At 43.5% G+C, this 20,870-nt stretch overlaps 1 protein-coding gene across 2 annotated transcripts in view; it reads right to left on the reverse strand.

Annotated features, from left to right (window-relative positions):
- Positions 1-346: 346 nt before the first annotated feature.
- The window catches only part of sos1 (son of sevenless homolog 1 (Drosophila)), an 84,158-nt gene continuing 63,634 nt past the window's right edge, over positions 347-20,870 (reverse strand). The window contains exons 14-24 of one of the 2 annotated variants that reach the window (XM_067431919.1): positions 20,726-20,829; positions 18,839-19,061; positions 15,871-15,990; positions 12,525-12,687; positions 10,156-10,273; positions 9,461-9,633; positions 8,845-8,961; positions 6,999-7,272; positions 5,498-5,542; positions 4,148-4,266; positions 347-1,314 (exon numbers count right to left, since the gene is read on the reverse strand). In XM_067431919.1, coding sequence (XP_067288020.1) covers positions 859-1,314; positions 4,148-4,266; positions 5,498-5,542; positions 6,999-7,272; positions 8,845-8,961; positions 9,461-9,633; positions 10,156-10,273; positions 12,525-12,687; positions 15,871-15,990; positions 18,839-19,061; positions 20,726-20,829 — 1,912 coding nt within the window. In that variant the 3' untranslated portion in view covers positions 347-858. The remainder of the gene's footprint in view (positions 1,315-4,147; positions 4,267-5,497; positions 5,543-6,998; positions 7,273-8,844; positions 8,962-9,460; positions 9,634-10,155; positions 10,274-12,524; positions 12,688-15,870; positions 15,991-18,838; positions 19,062-20,725; positions 20,830-20,870) is intronic. The other variant, XM_067431920.1, reaches the window with a different exon arrangement.

The raw sequence follows: 20,870 nt of genomic DNA on the forward strand, positions 1-20,870 counted from the left end.
GCTGTGAGACTCGCGCACCGACTCTCTCTTATTATATTAAACCGACACGTTCAGTATTTAATTGTAGTGTCTTCTCCAACTCAGTCACAGTAATCCAGTAGCGGTGGCTGTGGGCGTGGCCTCACAGGGCAGCGAAGCATTCTGGGAATTGTAGTCTTTCATCCCCATGAGACAAATACATTTTCTGTCTTTTCTCAGTCTAGAAAGCACCAAATTCAAAAATAATTTCACATTTCTACTACAGTAATGACCCAGTTTAAATACAGATTCATCGTCCCAGCGCTGAAGTACCCCTTTAGTGTCAGCGGTGTGGAGACAGTGAAGAGAGACGTTTTCATGGCTAGCGTTTGGCATACAGTGGTAGAAACACTTTTATTCCCTTGTTTTAAGAAGGCGATCGTTTTTTTTTTTCTTTACATACTTATTGGCAAAACAGAAATGATTGAGAAAATAAAAGTTCTAACACATACAGGACAATCACGTGTGTGTGTGTGTGTGTGTGTGTGTGTGTGTGTTTCTTGAAGGTTTTCTCGAGTACCTCTTTGGTGTGTGAGGGTACCGTAAAAACTCCCGGTACTCGTCAGTCTCTCAAACGCAATCCTTTTTCTCCGAATCTTTACACTCTCCGTCCAACACACAGGCACCGGAAAATAATCGCGGGCGTGTGTGTGTTTTAGTCTCAGACGCTGTCATCCAGCAGGTTTGTTTCTTGAGTTTGGCTGCTAAGAAACAAACCGAGCGATGAAATGAAACGAACAGCTACACAAGAAAAGAAAAAAAACAATACACAAGAGTTCCCGAGCAAAATGATCTCAGCGTGATTTTTATAACTCGTCTGTTTTGGTCTAGTCCGTGGGTCTATGAGGGGTTTGCGTTCTCCAGGAGCGGGGGCCCGTCGCGGTGCACCGACTCTCTTTTGTAGGTTTTGGGTGGGAGTTTGGGGATTGGCGATTGGGTCGTGCTTTGGCGCGGAGGCACAGGTGGGCCCGCAGATCCCTCCGGAGGCTCCAGGTCCAGCGGTGAGGACGGAAGGTGTTTTCGCGGCCCCAGAGGAGAGGGTGTTTGTGGAGGATGCGGGCTGAATGGAGATGGAGGGAAGAAGGTTTGGCTGAGCTCGGAGCGCCGGCCCTGCGGCGGCGGCTGCAGATGAAGCGGAGAGCTGGAGAACACGTCTGGGGTTCGCACCGGCTCACGCGGAGGAAGGGTCGGAGGGCTTTCGGGCGGTTCTGAGAGCGAGTATCGGGGCGAGTAAACCTTGGTGGTGGGCTGACGAGGTGGGATCGCCGGAGGACTGTCCAGGTGCTTCGACATCATCTGGAATACACACACACACACACACACGTTTGTTTTTGTAAATGTGGGGACATTCCATAGGCGTAATGGTTTTTATACTGTACAAACCGTATTTTCTATCCCCTTACACTGCCCCTAAACACACACACACACACACACACACACACACACACACACACACACACACACACACACACACACACACACACACACACACACACACACACACACACACACACACACACACACACACACACACACACACACACACACACACACACACACACACACACACACACACACACACACACACACACACACACACACACACACACACAGCCCCTAAACCTACCCATCACACACACACACACACACACACACACACACAGTAATTGTAATATACTAGAATGGCATATATTGATGTTTGTTGTTACTGTGAGCCTGATTACTGAAGTGGTAGCACCAGTATTTAGAGCTATTTTCCCCATAATGCATTATAACATATAGGACACTAGTACTCAATGGGGCAGTGAAAGTTGCCACAGGTTTGCATAACATTATACAGTGATCCAGTGGGAAACTTAAGCCATTTATTGAAATGCTCAAGCCATAAGAAGTGAAATATGTTTAATTTTGGCTTTATCGAGCACCATGAAGCGGAGTCTGCCGGAGTTACTGGACTGGAATGGTGACGGGAAAAAGTTAGAAAATGTCCCTAAATTAAAGAAAATAATTTCCTATAATAAATACACTATTGATTTTACATGTGTTTATTTTTATTATATTTTATTTAAAATATATTCGATTTTTGTGTCTCATATTTTGTATATATCCACTTTTGCGAAAACAAATTACCCCAATTCTTTGAAGAAGTAGTTGACTCTGACATGAAAAAGAAGAAATGTTCCTAAATAAATATTTTATAAAGTTTATATGTGTTTTATGTAATTTTTATATTTTATATATATACACATAGGCGTAATTTGCGGGTGGGACGGGTGGGACATGTCCCTGCCACTTTTTAAAACATCTAACTAGAATGCTGCGTTCACACCGCGCGCGAAGATGGACGCGTGAACAATTTGAATCCATTCGCGCGTGACATTCACTACACAACAGACGTGAATTTGCGTCATGGGAGGGGCTTCTGCCAGGCAGCGGCAGTCGGCAGAAGGACGAGCCGAGTTAAGGCTGCTCTCGCCGCGGTTGATGAGCGCTGAGCTCCGCTGATCGCCTGGGTCTCACACCTCCGAAAACACCAGATCAAATTTTCAAATAGGAGCTCTCTTAATAAATAAATCACATATTTGAGCTTTAAACAACTACATTCTCGCCTGAAAAACTATTAAAACTACATTTTGTGACACAATACAGTAGTATTTTTAAATTACTCTGGCCTCGGGGTTTCCCATCCGTCACTTCACCACGTGACAGCAGTAAGCAGGCTCCTCATTGGTTAACGCGGCGCGAATATCCGCAGAATGCCTATTCGCGTCTCTGCATTGACTTAACATGTAAATCACTCGCGCGAATCGCGTCATTCGCGTGCGGTGTGAACGCAGCAGAAGAGCATCACTTTGTCCGTTTGTTAAATAAGAGGCGATCTGGCGCTCGTTGCCGCTGTTATCAGTGCTGCAGATTTCTCTCGCGGCTCGTGCGGTCTCCACACAGACGAGAGCGCTTTAATCTAACGCTTAACGCCGTTGCAGAGACTTTCTATTTGTTCCGGTAAAATCCTTTTTTAGATGAGAAAAAATTACGAGGGCAGATTAGAAACGAGAACTTCTGACAAGTTTAACAGACTAGACCAGGGATTATAAGCAAAGTGTGCAAATCTATATGCCTTTATTCACGTAACAAATCTTGGCACTAACGCTATATTGTGTTCAGATTAAACGAGATCTATATCAATAAATTAAGTATTTAATTGATTTCTGGACATCTTAATAAAAAACGTTCTGCATTGTACATATTTTACATCTGATATAACGTTGTATTAGCAGTGCTACCCAAAAACCCAAAAAGCTCATTTTGACGTATTCATTCCACGAGATTGCACACTTCTACTATTTAAACGCATTTTCGTGAGACTGTCCCACACACTTTTTAAAACAAAGTTACGCCACTGTATACACACTTTGAATGACCATAGAGCGGCGAGGAACCATTATGGTAACTTCATTGACCTTGACTTTCAAAAAAATTCTGAAGTCACTAAAGTTCAAAAGTCTTGTAATAACCCACAATAACACTCTAGGGTTCAAATTTGAAAGGATTTCAATGAGTGCCCTATAAAGGGTTAAAGTGGCGCTAGTGTTGCCATGGTTACTTCACAATAACAGCGGAGGGTAACGCGGGGATGATGTCCCTGATAGGGGACGTGATTCAAATCGATGATTTCTCTGGATTTAAACATTCTTGGAAACATTTGAGATAATGCACACAAGTCAACAAAATATATAACACTGTTCTAGTACAGTGGTTCCCAAACCCCACCAGTGCACATTTTTCATTTCTCTCTCATCTAACTCAACTTATTAGTAGAGACTGCAAGACTTGAATTAGGTGTGTTTAATGAGGGAGAGATACAAAATGTGCAGTGGTGAGGGGTCCCCAAAACTGCTCTAGTGGATATTCAAATTCAAATATCTTACATATTGTGCCTTTAATTTATAAAATGAGAAGGAAACAGCAGTTTAGAGGAAAAGTTCTCTCATGCATGTTTTGGTGAATCCAGATGCGGGACTAACACGTGCGTGTGTGTGTGTGTGTGTGTGTGTGTGTGTGTGTGTGTGTGTGTGTGTGTGCGTGTGTGTGTGTGTGTGTGTGTGTGTGTGTGTGCGTGGATTGACACCTTAGAGGGCGATGATTCGGCCGGAGCAGACTCCGGGCGGCGGCGGGGCGGGATGGGCGGAGGAACGGGAAGGTCATCGTTCCGGAGGAAACCCATCATAGATGACACTGAAGAAGATCCTGAGAGAAACACACACACACACACAAAACTCTGAGGAAAGAACCATGACAGTGAGGATGCTGGGAAACATGTCACATGATACATGCAGGAGATTAAATTCAGACTAAAGCCACACGACAGCGTTCATTAAAGCTGCTCTTTACACGGGATGTGATGTCACAGAACTACGGTGGCCCAGTAGTGCACAACACAACAAAATTTACAAAAGCAAACATTAGTTCACAACACAACGAAATCGCCACAACGCACAACGGAAATGACGAGGGCTCTCAGAGTGGTAAAGTTAGTTTCCCTTCCCAATGCTCTATAGATTGGCCAATCTTACAAAGATATAAACACTTAAAGGGTTAATTCACCCAGAAAGGAAATGTCTGTCATTAACTCCTCTCCCTAATGTCGCTCCACACCCGTAAGACCTCCGTTCATCTTCACACACAGTTTAAGATATTTTATTTTTAGTCCGAGAGCGTATGCAAGTGTATGCACACTATACTGTCCATGTCCAGAAAGGGAATAAAAACATCATCACAGTAGTAGATTTGGATCGCGTGTCAAACTGCTGAAATCACGTGACATTGGCGATCCGAATCAAGAATCAATTCACTGAGTCATAACCGTTTGAATCTTTATTTGAGGATTGAACACAAACGCGGAAGAGAAGCCAATGCTGAATAAAGTCGTAGTTTTTGTTATTTTTGGACCCAAATGTATTTTGGATGCTTCAAGAGACTCTAATTAACCCACTGATGTCTCATATGGACTACTGTGATGATGTTTTTATTCCCTTTCTGGACATGGACAGTATAGTGTGCATACACTTGCATACGCTCTCGGACTAAATATAAAATATCTTAAACTGTGTGTGAAGATGAACGGAGGTCTTACGGGTGTGGAGCGACATTAGGGGGAGGAGTTAATGACATTTTTGGGTGAATTAACCCTTTAAGTGTTTATATCTTTGTAAGATTGGCCAATCTATAGAGCAATGACAAGGAAAACGTACTTTACGGCACTTAGTAAACTTTACCCCAATAAGCTAACCCTAACTTTACCGCACTACTAACCCTAACCCTCGTGGTCGGGAGCATTTCCGTTGTGTTGTGGCTTGATTTCGTTGTGTTGTGAACTACTGGGTCACCGTACAGAACACACACACCCACACACACACACTGATGGATGAGGACCAGCTGACAGACATGACAGAACACCAGAGTGTGTTGATATACTAACGTGGGCCGTGCGGGAGAGTGACTGGAGCAAAAATACTGTCGCTGTCTGTCAGGAAGCAGAAAGAAAGAGAAGAGAAGGTGACAGAGGCGTCACAGCTGATCCCGGATCAGTGTTAGTGCATTCTGCTGCATACATGATGCTCAATGACTGGGTTAGTCGAGGTTAGATGAGAGCCTTAAAGGTGCAGTGTGTCATTTCTGCATCATGAGGAACTGACTCGACCAATGGAGAGAGTTTAGGGCGGGGCTATCTGATATCTGACCAATGGCTGACGGGGACAGACTGAAACATTATGACAATTCTGACGCATGTGTTGCCACATCTGATGATGAGGATTTAATAACAACATGTATAATACATAATAATAATGGACTGTGTGGAAATAACGTGTTTGTATTGTGTGTGTCAGATGTTCTTCTTTCTACAAGCACTTATATTCTGCAACATATTTCACGCGTGCACGAGCAGAAAACACAAACGCTCGTATTCAGTGGCTGAGATTTCTCAGTTTATCATCATCATGATGAAGTTTCTCAGACTCCATCATGTGTGTGAGAGAGAGAGAGAGAGAGAGAGAGAGAGTGAGAGAGTGTGCGTGTGTCTGTTTGTGTGAGTGTGTCTGAGAGGGTGTGTGGGTGTGTGTGAATGTGTGTCTGAGAGGAGGTGTGTTAGAGAGTGTGCATCTAAGAGGGTGTGTGTGAGTGAGTGTGTCTAAGAGGGTATGTGTGTGTGAGTGTGTGTTTACGAGGGTGTGTGTGTGTGTATGTGTGCCCCAGTGTGTGAGATTTTCTGTTTGTGTGAGTATGTGTGTTTGTGAGAGAGAGAGTGTGTCCCTGTGTATGAGTGTGTGTGTGTGTGTGTGTGTGTGTGTGTGTGTGTGTGTGTCTAAAAGGGTGTGTGTAAGAGGGTATGTGTGTGTGTGAGTATGAGTGTGTCAGAGAGATTGTTTGTGTGTGTGTGTGTGAGTGAGAGTGTGTGAGAGACAGAGTGTGTATGTGTGTGTGTGAGTGTGTGCGAGAGTGTGTGTCTAAGAGGGTGTGTGTGTGTGTGTGTGTGTGTGTATGAGAGTGTGTGTGTGTGTGAGTTAGTATAAGCGTGATTATGTGAGTGTGTGAGAATGTGTCTGTGTGTGTGTGAGTGAGTGTCAGAGAGAAAGAGAGAGAGAGTGTGTGTGTGTGTGTGTGTATGTGTGTGTGAGAGAGAGTGTGTCTGTGTGTGAGTGAGTATAAGTGTGATTATGTGAGTGTGTGAGAATGTGTGAGAGAGAGAGTGTGTCTGTGTGTGAGAGAGTATAAGTGTGAGTGTGCGAGTGTGTGTGTGTGAGAGAGAGTGTGTCTGTGTGTGAGTGAGTATAAGTGTGAGTGTGCGAGTGTGTGTGTGTGTGAGAGAGAGTGTGTCTGTGTGTGAGTGAGTATAAGTGTGAGTGTGCGAGTGTGTGTGTGTGAGTGAGTATAAGTGTGAGTGTGTGAGTGTGTGTGTGTGTGTGTGATGCTGGCCGTACTGGAGTGGAAGGGGCTGGACGGTGCCTGAGGTGAGTCGAACACGCTGCAGATCTCAGTGGAGCTGGATGCGGTGGAGGCAGGTGGCGGAGTCAACGGGGTGCGGGGGGAGTTCGGCGCTGACGCGGCACTGCTCTCCGTCTCACTGTCCGGGATGCGGCTGTAGCTGATCTTGCGCGGCTCGTTCTGCAGCGGCGTCGGATGCCGCATCGTGCCGGGCCGGACGGTGGACGGACGAACACCCGGAGACTTCAGAGGACAGCCGTACTTCTTCGGCTGAGAGAGGAAAACAAAACCAGTTATCGTTAAACCTCACTCGGTTTAAACACCCTGTTAATGTCGAATCACTAATTAAAGGGTTAGTTCACCCAAAAATGAAATGTCTGTCATTAACTCCTCTCCCTAATGTCGCTCCACACCCGTAAGACCTCCGTTCATCTTCACACACAGTTTAAGATATTTTATATTTAGTCCGAGAGCGTATGCAAGTGTATGCACACTATACTGTCCATGTCCAGAAAGGCAATAAAAATACATTTAGGTAATGCACATTTTCATTGAAGGAGCAGAAAAGCTCTCGGACTAAATATAAAATATCTTAAACTGTGTGTGAAGATGAACGGAGGTCTTACGGGTGTGGGACGACATTAGGGAGAGGAGTTAATGACAGACATTTCATTTTTGGCTGAACTAACTCTTTAATTAGTGAGTTTTAGTGAGTAACGCTTTAATCAAGGCTGATTTAAAATAAGACAAAACAAGCTTTAATAAAAGCCTCAACAGCTCAAGATGTAAACTCATATTTCTTTAATTAATTTGCTCCCTAAACTGTGATTTTTATCTTGGAAAACATAGATATATGACTTTTTACCATGGAAAATAAATGCAGTAAAATATGTTATTTCAAATATTTAGGAAGTAGTGGAAAATCAGAGTCAATACAAACACCTGGAAAATAAATCTGTAAAATAATTGGTAATAAGAAGAGTAAATCCTGAAGAGCATTCAGTTATCATCGAAATATCTGGAATTATGAAATGTAATTATTTATTATTATTTTAGAAATCTTACTATAATATTATGTTAATTAGAATTATTAAAATAATTACATATTATATAACATGTACTATTATGTAAAATAAATATATAACTTATACATTTTTTATATTTTAAATATGATAATATTTAGTTTTATTATTACTATTATTATTAACAGTAATACAATACTATTATTTATTAATTTATTAGAATATATACATATTTATATATTATATATTACCATTTTACTTATAATCATTGTAATTAATTTACTTATTATATTTTGAATTATGTTAATTATAATTATTAAAATAATGTAATATTATATTTTATTATATAACATTTTTATAGGATAATATTTACTATTATTATTAATAGTAGTAGTAGTAACAAGAATATATATATATATATATATATATATATATATATATATATATAAATAAATAAATAAATAAAAATATAGTGTATATATAAATTCATTATAATTTATCATTATTGTCATTATTTTACTAATTATATGATTATATTTCGAGTTATGTTGAATATTAAAATAATGAATATATATATATATATTTATTTATTAATAATGTGTGTTTGTTGGGTTTCACCTGCTGATGTGTTGCACAAGTGAACTCAGGCTTAGTTTGGAAATCTGCACTATTCTGGTCCACATCCGTAAGCACGTCACGGTTTAATGCGGAGCGCGGACGATCAGATCAGGAGGTGAGCATGCGGTCACAGCTTCTCGTGTGTGTTGCGTAACCGCACGTGTGTGTGTGTGTGTGTGTGTTCGGCAGGAGTCAGACTTACGAATCGAGGCAGAGTGCGAGCGTTACGCGGCTCAATCTCCAGAGATTTGTTGAACAGATAGTCGGCGAACTCTTTCTCCGTCATGTCCTCCATCGGGTTCAGGTTCTCAAAGAACTTCTGCAACATCAACGGGACACAAACGCCACGTTTACAGAAGCATTTACTTGATCAAAACTACAGTAAAAATTATGAAATATTATTCCAATGTAAAACAGCCGTTTTCTTTGTGAATATATATCGATCAGGCATAACATTATGAGGTGACGTAAATAACACTTATGATCTCTTCATCACCGCTCCTGTTAGTGGGAGGGGTATATTAGGCAGCAATAAAGACAATATTTTGTCTAATAATGATTTATTTGAGACTAGTAGGCGTGTAATAAGCGGGATAATGTCCACCCAGCCGGTTGTTATCTCAGAATAAACCCCTTCAGAGTGACGCTCCGCTTCGCCTCGGGGTCCTGATCGCTCTGTCGGGGTTTATTCTGCGATAACAACCGGCTGGGTGGACATCATCCCTTACTTATCAATTTCTTGAAGAAAGAAATATCACCACCCCCGGACAAATGGAAAAATGAACCGTGATGTAAATCAATAATGTAGCCGTTCTGACCCGTATGTCGCTCTCCACACGTAAGCAGTACGGCTGGTTCTGGTACTGCTGGATTTCTCCGGTGATTTCCGCCACTTTCCGCCGTTTGCTGAAGTTGATCAGCTCTTTGCCGTGTCTCTTCAGGAAGTCCGGATTTCCTTCCTCAGTTTTTAGGATATTTGTTAAGTAAATCCCTAAAACGAGCAGATCACATGAGCATCAAACACAGCCTCATCATCAGAAACAGTGCACGGCAAAACATGCTTTTCTTACTTAGTATTTTGTCTTGTGTCTAGTCCAAACATCTAAAAAAATTTAAACAAGAAGTATTTAGTATATTCTTGTTTTAAAGTAGTCAATAATTGTGACTATATTTGTTTTTTTTGACAAGCAACAGTAATTGTCTTGTTTTGGGAAAAATAACTCAAAATGAGTTTTTGCTTAAAATAAGATAAATAATCTGCCAATGGGGTGAGAAAAATAATCTTAACTCAAACAGAACACAAGATTATTTTTCTCACCCCATTGTGAGATTATTGATCTTATTTTAAGCAAAAACTCTCTTCATTTTGGAGTTATTCTTTCCCAAAACAAGACAATTATTTTACTTGCCCAGTAAATGTTTCTTAATGTAAGAATTGTTAGATATTTAGACTAGAAACAAGACAAAAATAGTATTTAGTGTTTATTCACAGTGTGTGTGAAGCAGAACGTACCGAAGAAGGGCACACAGGGAGGGTTGATGGACCTGAGTTTAGCCAGATATTTCTTATAATGATCTTCACTGAGTTCATGAGCTTCCTCCAGGATCTTCCTCTGTCTGCTTGGGATTTGCTGAAATAAAATCACATGCAGGATGAGTTAAAACTCTAGAACAGGTTTTCCTGCTTGAGTGTTGATTATTTCCTCATATTCTCCATTGTTGCGGCTCCTCTCTTCCCAGTCTGTCAGTAACTCTGTTTAGTTCCTGTCTCTATAGCCCCTTTCACACTGCACGTCGGACCCGCAATATTCCCGGAGCATTGCCGGGTCGCCTTCTGTGTGGAAGCAGCCACGTCCCGGGATTGATTACCGAACTGAACCCGGGTCGGGGACCTAGGAATATTGCGGGATTCGATCCGGGACGAGCGCTGTGAGAACAAAAGCCGAAACTAATGCCGCAACGTGTGCGTAGTTATCGTGCGACTCCTAGAGCTTGTTTCTTCAATAACACAACCCTGCAGTGCCAGAAGAGCTCGTCGGTGTCTTAAACGCAGAGAGTGTTCGTATACAAAAGAAACTAAAATTAAACGAGCAGAAATGAGCGCAAACTGGACACAAGTCGAGACCACGGAGCTCCTTACTATCCGCGCTGAAGCGGAGATCGCTCGCCGTTATACGTCACGTCAGGATGTCACGTGTCGACTCGACCCGGGACCGTTACGGGTTGTGTGTGAAAGCGCACATATTACGGTATTTCGCTGGCAGTGTGAATGGACCAAATCTAGCGGCCCGGGAACAAATGCCGGGTCGCATTATCCGCGTGTTTGCCGGAATCGCAGTGTGAAAGGGGCTTATGGCTGCATTTACACTGCAGGTCTTGATGCACAATTACGATTTGGTGACTTACATCATCTTTTATAAGCGACCTGTATCCAATATTTGCATTTACACTGGCGAAACATCTCACGACGTCCTCAACCAGAAAAGGAAGTAAAACGGCACGATATGCAATGGACGCAGACAAAATGATTATTCAATGTTTTGCTGTCCGCACTTTTCTACACATCTTTAAAGGTCAGCAAAACATTTCTCTCATAAGGTGGAGAAAAAGAGGAGAGCCCTTGACAGGGTTGCCAGGTTTTCATAGCAAAACCCGCTCCAATTGCAGATCAAAACTGTGTTAAAGTAGCCCAATTCCACAGGAATACCGCAGACTTGGCAACACTGGCCCTTGATCGCAGTTCGTGTCACGTCATTCACCTCCTACTGGGGAACATCTGATTTAACCGCTCACATGGCAGACGCTAATGCACGATTCAAATCGGATTTATTCCCACATATGAGTGAGACCTGAATCCGATCTGAGGATATCAGAAGGATATCGTTTTTTTTTACTGCTTACATGTTCACGTCACATCCGATCTGTGCTACATGAGAGGAAAAATAAATCGCAATTGGGACATCTGAACCATGCGGTGTAAATGGTGCCTAAGAAGCCCCTCCTTCTGAAAAGCACACTGTGCTCTGATTGGTCGACTGGAGCAGTGTGTTGTGATTGGTGTTTGAGAAATGCCCCACCCCTTCCCATAACCGGCAGTTTCAACACACGACTAACTAACTCAACCAGGCCCTGCCCCTTTATTCTGCATGTTAATTATTTAAATGAGGAGTATTTAAATTTTTCACGCTCAAACAGCAACATTACACACTAAAGACCATCGGCAACCTCCCGCGATCTCTCCTGAAGCCGATACTGTAGTAATGTAAACTGCAGTTCCTCTACTGGCCACTAGAGCGGCTCCAGAAGCCGATACTGTAGTAATGTAAACTGCAGTTCCTCCACTGGCCACTAGAGCGGCTCCAGAAGCCGATACTGTAGTAATGTGAACTGCAGTTCCTCCACTGGCCACTAGAGCGGCTCCAGAAGGAGCAGAATCTCATTGAGCTCATGTTAAAATGCCCAACTTTACAGCAGAATAAAACATGTTTACAGTCTGAGACAAATTGTGGTTTTGGTCTATACGGCTAATTTTGCCCTTCATGACGACTGTGAGGGGGTGAATGTTTTTATAACTCATTCGTTTACGTTATATAACGCCTTAAAGTTCTGCATAATTAAGGGCGGTGGTTACTTTGAGTGACAGGTGGATAGCCATTTATCCGCCGTCTATAGTCATTGCGTCACCTCAGCTCCACCCACATCCCGCCTTTTCGCGCATTTTCTGTTATCCGGGAGTGACTCGCTCACAAGCGAGGCCCAGCTCGTCTCTACTTTACGCTTCAGAACGGCTCATCAGAATCCTATGGGTGACGTCAGGGACACTACGGCCATATTTGTTTACAGTCTATGGTAAAGCCGGATGGACATGATCTCACGCCTCACCTCGAAGGTGTGGTCGAGTCTGTATACGGGCGATGAGTTCATGGCGCTCACCACCTCCAGAACGCCGTTGAAGTTATTGAGCTCCTGAAACACCTGCAGGATCTCGATGATCCGCGCGATGACGGCCACTCGCTCCTCCACGTTCTCCGTTTCTACGATGCACCTGAGAGACATGAGAAACTGTTAGAAGCACACACACACACGCTCGCACTCACCCACTCACTCACATACACACTCTCACACACTCTCACACTCTCACACACTCACTCACTCGCACACACTCACTCACTCGCACACACTCACTCACTCGCACACACTCACTCACTCGCACACACTCACTCACTCGCACACACTCACTCGCACACACTCACTCGCACACACACACACGCTCGCACTCACCCACTCACTCACATACACACTCTCACACACTCTCACACACTCACTCACTCGCACACACTCACTCACTCGCACACACTCACTCACTCGCACACACTCACTCACTCGCACACACTCACTCACTCGCACACACTCACTCACTCGCACACACTCACTCGCACACACTCACTCACTCGCACACACTCACTCACTCGCACACACTCACTCACTCGCACACACTCACTCGCACACACTCACTCGCACACACTCACTCGCACACACTCACTCGCGCACACACACTCGTTCGCACTCACCCACTCACTCTCACACACACACTCGTTCGCACTCACCCACTCACTCGCACACTCACTCGCACACACTCACTCGCACACACACTCGTTCGCACTCACCCACTCACTCTCACACGCTCGTTCCCACTCACTCGCATAAACACTCACTCACTCTCACACTCATTCACACTCACCCACTCACTCGCATACACACTCACTCACTCACCCACTCACTCGCATACACACTCACTCACAATCACTCGCACACACACTCGCATAAACACTCACACTCACTCACACACTCGTTCCCACTCACTCGCATACACACTTACTCGCATAAACACTCACACACTCACTCTCACACACTCACTCTCACACACTCGTTCCTACTCACTCGCATACGCACTCACACACACTCACTCACTCTCACACACTCGTTCGCACTCACCCACCCACTCACTTGTATTCACACTCACTCACTCTCACACACTCGTTCGCACTCACCCACTCACTCGCATTCACACTCACTCACACACTCGTTTCCCACTCACCCACTCACTCGCATAAACACTTACACACTCACTCTCACACACTCCTTCCCACTCACTCGCATACACACTCACACACTCGTTCCCACTCACTCGCATACACACTCACTCGCATAAACACTCACACACTCACTCTCACACACTCGTTCCCACTCACACACACTCACTCGCATAAACACTCACACACTCACTCGCATACACACTCACACACACTCACTCGCATAAACACTCACCCACTCACTCTCACACACTCGTTCCCACTCACTCGCATACACACTCACACACACTCACTCACTCTCACACACTTGTTCGCACTCACCCACTCACTCGCATTCACACTCACTCACACACTCGTGTCCCACTCACCCGCTCACTCGCATAAACACTCACACACTCACTCTCACACACTCTTTCCCACTCACTCGCACACACACTCGTTCGCACTCACCCACTCACTCGCACACACACACACTCTTTCCCACTCACTCGCATACACACTCACACGCACACACTCACTCACACACTCACTCGCATACACACTCACACACTCACTCTCACACACTCGTTCCCACTCACTCGCATACACACTCACACACACTCACTCACTCTCACACACTTGTTCGCACTCACCCACTCACTCACATTCACACTCACTCACTCTCACACACTCGTTCGCACTCACCCACTCACTCGCATTCACACTCACTCACACACTCGTTTCCCACTCACTCGCACACACACACACTCTTTCCCACTCACTCGCATACACACTCACACGCACACACTCGCACTCACCCACACACTCACTCACTCTCACACACTCGTTCGCACTCACCCACTCACTCGCACACACACTCACTCTCACACACTTGTTCCCACTCACCCACTCACTCACACACACACTCACTCACACTCGTTCACACTCAACCACTCACTTGCATACACACTCACTCGCACACACACTCACTCGCACACACACACTCGTTTGCACTCACCCACTCACTCGCACACACACTCACTCACTCGCACACACTTGTTCGCACTCACCCACTCACACACACTCACTCACTCACTCTCACACACTCGTTCGCACTCACCCACACACTCACTCACTCTCACACACTCGTTCGCACTCACCCACTCACTCTCACACACACTCACTCTCACACACTTGTTCCCACTCACCCACTCACTCACACACACACTCACTCGCATACACACTCACTCACACTCGTTCACACTCAACCACTCACTTGCATACACACTCAATCGCACACACACTCACTCTCACACACTCGTTCGCACTCACCCACTCACTCTCACACACACTCACTCTCACACACTTGTTCCCACTCACCCACTCACTCACACACACACTCACTCGCATACACACTCACTCACACTCGTTCACACTCAACCACTCACTTGCATACACACTCAATCGCACACACACTCACTCGCACACACACACTCGTTTGCACTCACCCACTCACTCGCACACACACTCACTCACTCGCACACACTTGTTCGCACTCACCCACACTCACTCTCACACACTCGTTCGCACTCACCCACACACTCACTCACTCTCACACACTCGTTCGCACTCACCCACACACTCACTCACTCTCACACACTCGTTCGCACTCACCCACTCACTCGCACACACACTCACTCTCACACACTTGTTCCCACTCACCCACTCACTCACACACACACTCACTCGCATACACACTCACTCACACTCGTTCACACTCAACCACTCACTTGCATACACACTCACTCGCAAACACACTCACTCACTCGCACACACTTGTTCGCACTCACCCACCCACTCACACACACTCACTCACTCGTTCGCACTCACCCACACACTCACTCACTCTCACACACTCGTTCACACTCACCCACTCACTCACTCGCACACACACTCACTCACTCACTCTCACACACACACTCGCTCGCACACACTCGCTCAAGCTCGCTCACTCACACACACACACTTGCACTAACTCGCACACAGTCGCGCACACACACACACACACACACACACACTCTCTCTCTCTCACACACACACGCACACAGTCGCGCACACACACGTCTCTGAGCTAAACTGAAGGGAGTGTGTCGTACTTCTCGAACCACAGTGTGAGGTTGGTGGTGTGGCGGATCATCCGCAGCAGGTTCGGGGAGTTGATCTCTTTGTCTTCTTTAGTCCAAACGCTTCCCACCAGCTCCGATGGCTGAACCGCCCTGCAGGAGACAGGTCAAAGGTCACACTCACAGTAATGCCTAAGTGCAAAAACACCAACACACACCTAGGACAGCAGCGACACCTTAAAATCAGCATCCACACACTTTACAACTCACAAAATAAATGGATTTCCGACAATTGCTTTGTATATTACATATGCAAATTATGCATAATCTAATTAAATATTCACACATTTGCATGAAGTTCAAGCTCAGAAATGTGGCTGTTCATCTGAGTAATCCACGACCCCAGGACTTTTGTTGCACAAACTACGAATGCGCAAAAATATTGACTGGATCCGAGGAGTTTATGTGGCTGCAATAAAGAAAAAGTAACAAATCCTTCCCTCATGGGTCAGTTTGACCCCCTTAGGAATGAGAGGGATGCTTCAGTACACATAGAAAAACTACACTTAAATCAAACATTGAATTTATTACGTCTCATTTTCTCCATATGGAGCTATAGGGTCATGAAATATCCTGTTATATTACTATTTGTCCACAAGAGGTCGGCAGAGACTCCCAATGTGAGATGATCTGAGCTGAATTAACAGCTTTAGTTATTTTACATTTAACTTGAAAGAATGTGAAGAATGTGCTTCAATTATATTATTTATTGCCAAAATCTAGTAATTTAAAGTAAAAAAAATAAAAAATAATAAATAAAAATTGCATAAAAATAAAAACAATATTATAAAAATTAAATGATAGATGCTTTCTGGATCCACCCCACCCGAAAAGTAATAATAATAATAATAATAATAATAAAAAAAAAAAAAAAAAAAAATATATATATATATATATATATATATATATATATATATATATAAAAGAATGTGCTTAAATTATATTATTAATTGATCAAATCTAGTCATTTTAAGGTAAATAAAGTAAATAAATAAAACAAAACTTTCTAAAAATAAATTGAAAAAATACACCCCAAAAAAGAAGAATGAAAGAATGTGAATATTGTGCTTAAATTATATTAATTTATTGATAAAATACAGTAATTTAAAGATAAAAAAACAATATTATAAAAATTAAACGATATAAACTTTCTGGACCAAAAAGGAAAAAATCTAGTAATTTAAAGGTAAAAAAAAAAAAAAATTAATAATAAAATAAAAAAATAAAAAATTACAAATAGAAAAATTAAATGATAAAAATGAAATATACTTTCTGGGTAGGAAATGTTTTTAAGTATAACTGTAGGGCGAGGGACGGAAATATAAAGAGCAATAGAATAAACTCCTGGACGTTTCCACTGAAAGATGATGTTATGAAAAACTGGATAATTCCTGAAAGAGCTCGAACACAAACACAAGCCAACCACTCAGAATTACCCAGAATGCTCCTTTCATCGGAGCCGAGCTGTGTTTTGGGAGTCGGTGCACAGAACGGCCTCATGGGAAGCGGAGCTGGTGACCTTGGGTACGACGCTCGCTGCCTGTTCCCACAGAGGTGAAGGGAAGTGTGTGTGTGTGTGTGCGTGTGTGTGTCACAGCTGGACTCTATTGTGTTAAACTGCCCCATTTTCTGTGCAGACGGTTGCCAGCGGAGCACAAAATAAAAATACAAACAGGAAATCCAGCCTTTTTCCTTATAAAGATACACTGAACGAGCACAGAACGACAGAAGAGGACGCTTAGGGCTCACTCAGAGTAAAAAAATCACTAGATATACAAGAATAACAGAGGCGACATCACTAACAATAACAGCACAGAGGTGTGTGTGTGTGTGTGTGAGTAAGTGTGTATGAATGTGTGTGTGAGTGAGTGAGTGAGTGAGTGAGTGAGTGAGTGAGTGTGTGTGTGTGTGTGTGTGTGTGTGTGTGTGTGTGTGTGTGAGAGAGTGAGTGAGTGAGTGTGTCTGTGTGTGTGTGTGTGTGTGTGAGTGAGTGTGTGTGTGTCTGAGTGAGTGTGTGAGAGAGTGAGAGTCAGTGTCTAAGTGAATGTGAGTGTGTGAAAGAGTGTGAGTGTGTGTGTGTGTGTGAATGTGAGTGTGTGTGTGAATGAGTATGTGTGTGAGCGTGTGTGAATGTGAGTGTGAGTGAGTGTGAGTGTGTGTGTGAATGAGTATGTGTGTGAGTGAGTGTCTGAGTGAGTGAGTGTGTGAATGAGTATGTGTGTGAGCGTGTGTGAATGTGAGTGTGAGTGAGTGAGTGAGTGTGAGTGTGTGTGTGAATGAGTATGTGTGTGAGTGAGTGTCTGAGTGAGTGAGTGTGTGAGAGAGTGAGAGTCAGTGTCTAAGTGAATGTGAGTGTGTGAAAGAGTGTGAGTGAGTGTGTGTGTGTGTGTGTGTGTGTGTGTATGTGTGTGTGTGAATGAGTATGTGTGTGAGCGTGTGTGAATGTGAGTGTGTGAGTGTGAGTGTGTGTGTGAATGAGTATGTGTGTGAGTGAGTGTCTGAGTGAGTGAGTGTGTGAATGTGAGAGTGTGAGTGAGTGCGTGTGTGAATGTGAGTGCGAGAGAGTGTGTGTGTGAGAGAGAGTGTGTTTGAAAGTGTGTGTGTGTGTAAGTGAATATGAGTGTGTGAGAGTGTGTGTGAGTGAGTGAGTGTGTGCGTGTCTGTGAAAGAGTGAGTGAATGTGACTGTGTGTGTGTGTGTGAGAGAGAGAAAGAGTCAGTGAATGCCTGAGTGAATGTGTGAGTGAGTGAGCGTGTGTGAGTGTGTGTGTGTGTGTGTGTGGGGGGGGGGGGGGGAATCATTTGGACTGTGACAGTTTCATGATTATTGGTGTATTATTGGTGTGTGTCGTCTCCTGTTTAACATTCAGTCATGCGGGTTGGAACTCCTCGAGGGCGAGTAAAGGTCGACAGGGGTCATAGGTCAAGCTGAAAGGTCTCACCTGTAGAAGTCGGACTCCAGCAGTGTGAGCTGTCGGGCGATCTCGATGGGGTGAAGGGTCATAAGGTCGAACTGCTCTGTCTGTCCTGCTTTACACAGATGCCACTCGATGGGCGGCGGTGAACTCTCGAAGGTGATGTTGTGGCTCGGCCCGTTAGCCTGCGCCTGCTTCTTCCTCTGGATGATCTTAGTGATGGACTCCACCCACTTCCTCATGGCTTTACCTGAGACAGGTGAGAGGTCAGAGGTCACATCTAGAGCTGTTTCGCTTAAAGGGGTGGTAGGATCACTTTTTTAAAGGGTTAGTTCACCCAAAAATGAAATGTGTCATTAGCTCCTCCCCCTAATGTCGCTCCACACCCGTAAGACCTCCGTTCATCTTCACACACAGTTTAAGATATTTTATATTTAGTCCGAGAGCGTATGCAAGTGTATGCACACTATACTGTCCATGTCCAGAAAGGGAATAAAAACATCATCACAGTAGTCCATATGAGACATCAGTGGGTTAATTAGAGTCTCTTGAAGCATCCAAAATACATTTGGGTCCAAAAATAACAAAAACTACGACTTTATTCAGCATTGGCTTCTCTCCTGGGTTCCTCCAAAAAGATTCAAATGGTTAATGAATCAGTGAATCGATCAATGATTCGGATCACCAATGTCACGTGATCCGAATCATGATTCATGACCGTTTGAATCTTTATTTGAGGATTGAACGCAAACCCAGAAGAGAAGCCAATGCTGAATAAAGTCGTAGTTTTTGTTATTTTTGGACCCAAATGTATTTTGGATGCTTCAAGAGACTCTAATTAACCCACTGATGTCTCATATGGACTACTGTGATGATGTTTTTATTCCCTTTCTGGACATGGACAGTATAGTGTGCATACACTTGCATACGCTCTCGGACTAAATCTAAAATATCTTAAACTGTGTGTGAAGATGAACGGAGGTCTTAAGGGGTGTGGTATTTTTGGGTGAACTAATCCTGTAACTTTAGTTAGTGTGTAATGTCGCTGCTTGAGCATAAACAGTCTGTAAAGTTACAGCGCTGAAAGTTCACTGCAAACGGAGATATTGTCTTTTAAAGTTACGGCAGTTTATTGCCTACAAAAATGGCCGCTTTGGACTACAACGAGCTTCTTTCTGGGTTGGTGACATCATAAACCCTCGCTAGTCTCCGCAGATGTGACTTCTGCCCGTAATGTCTACCGCGTCTAGTTTGACGAGTGAACTTTTTGAAACAAATCAGGGGAGAGAGGTCAGAGGGCACATCTAGAGCTGTGTCTGATCATCACATTATAAAACACGCCACCCGCTGCAAAAAATGCTTTTCTTACTTAGTGTTTTTGTCTTGTTTCTAGTCAAAATATCTAAAAAATCTTACATTAAGAAACATTTACTAGACAAGTAAAATTATTGTCTTGTTTTGGGAAAAATAACTCAAAATGAAGAGAGTTTTTGCTTAAAATAAGATTAATAATCTTGTGTTCTGTGTGAATTAGGATTATTTTTCTCACCCCATTGGCAGATTATTTATCTTATTTTAAGCAAAAACTATTTTAACCAAAACAAGACAATCATTTTTACTTGTCAAGTTAATACTTCTTGTTTTAGGAATTTTTAGATGTTTGGACTAGAAACAAGACAAATGTTTGCAGTGCTCATTCAGAATTCCCACATCAGTTTCATGATCTGATTTTATGGCCCTACTTTTGGTTTATTCATCCAAATTCTGCCATATTCCATATTCTTCTACATTAGACTAATATATAATTCCATATTTCTGTCCGCAAGAAAGACATGTCCATAGTTTTGTCATCTCAGGTATGATGATGATGATGATGATGATGATGATGATGATGATGAAGGTTTGCGTTCATACCTCTGACCTTGTTGATAAACTCCTCCAGTCGCCGTAGCAACTGAGCGTCCCTCTCAAAGTCATAGAAGTGATGCTCGACCCAATGCCGACACACATTCAGCACCCTGAGGGAGAGAGAGAGACTCTGATACACCTGTGTGTGTGT

The sequence above is a fragment of the Pseudorasbora parva genome, chromosome 22, assembly GCF_024679245.1.
Source record: "Pseudorasbora parva isolate DD20220531a chromosome 22, ASM2467924v1, whole genome shotgun sequence".
Classification (NCBI taxonomy): Eukaryota; Metazoa; Chordata; class Actinopteri; order Cypriniformes; family Gobionidae; genus Pseudorasbora; species Pseudorasbora parva.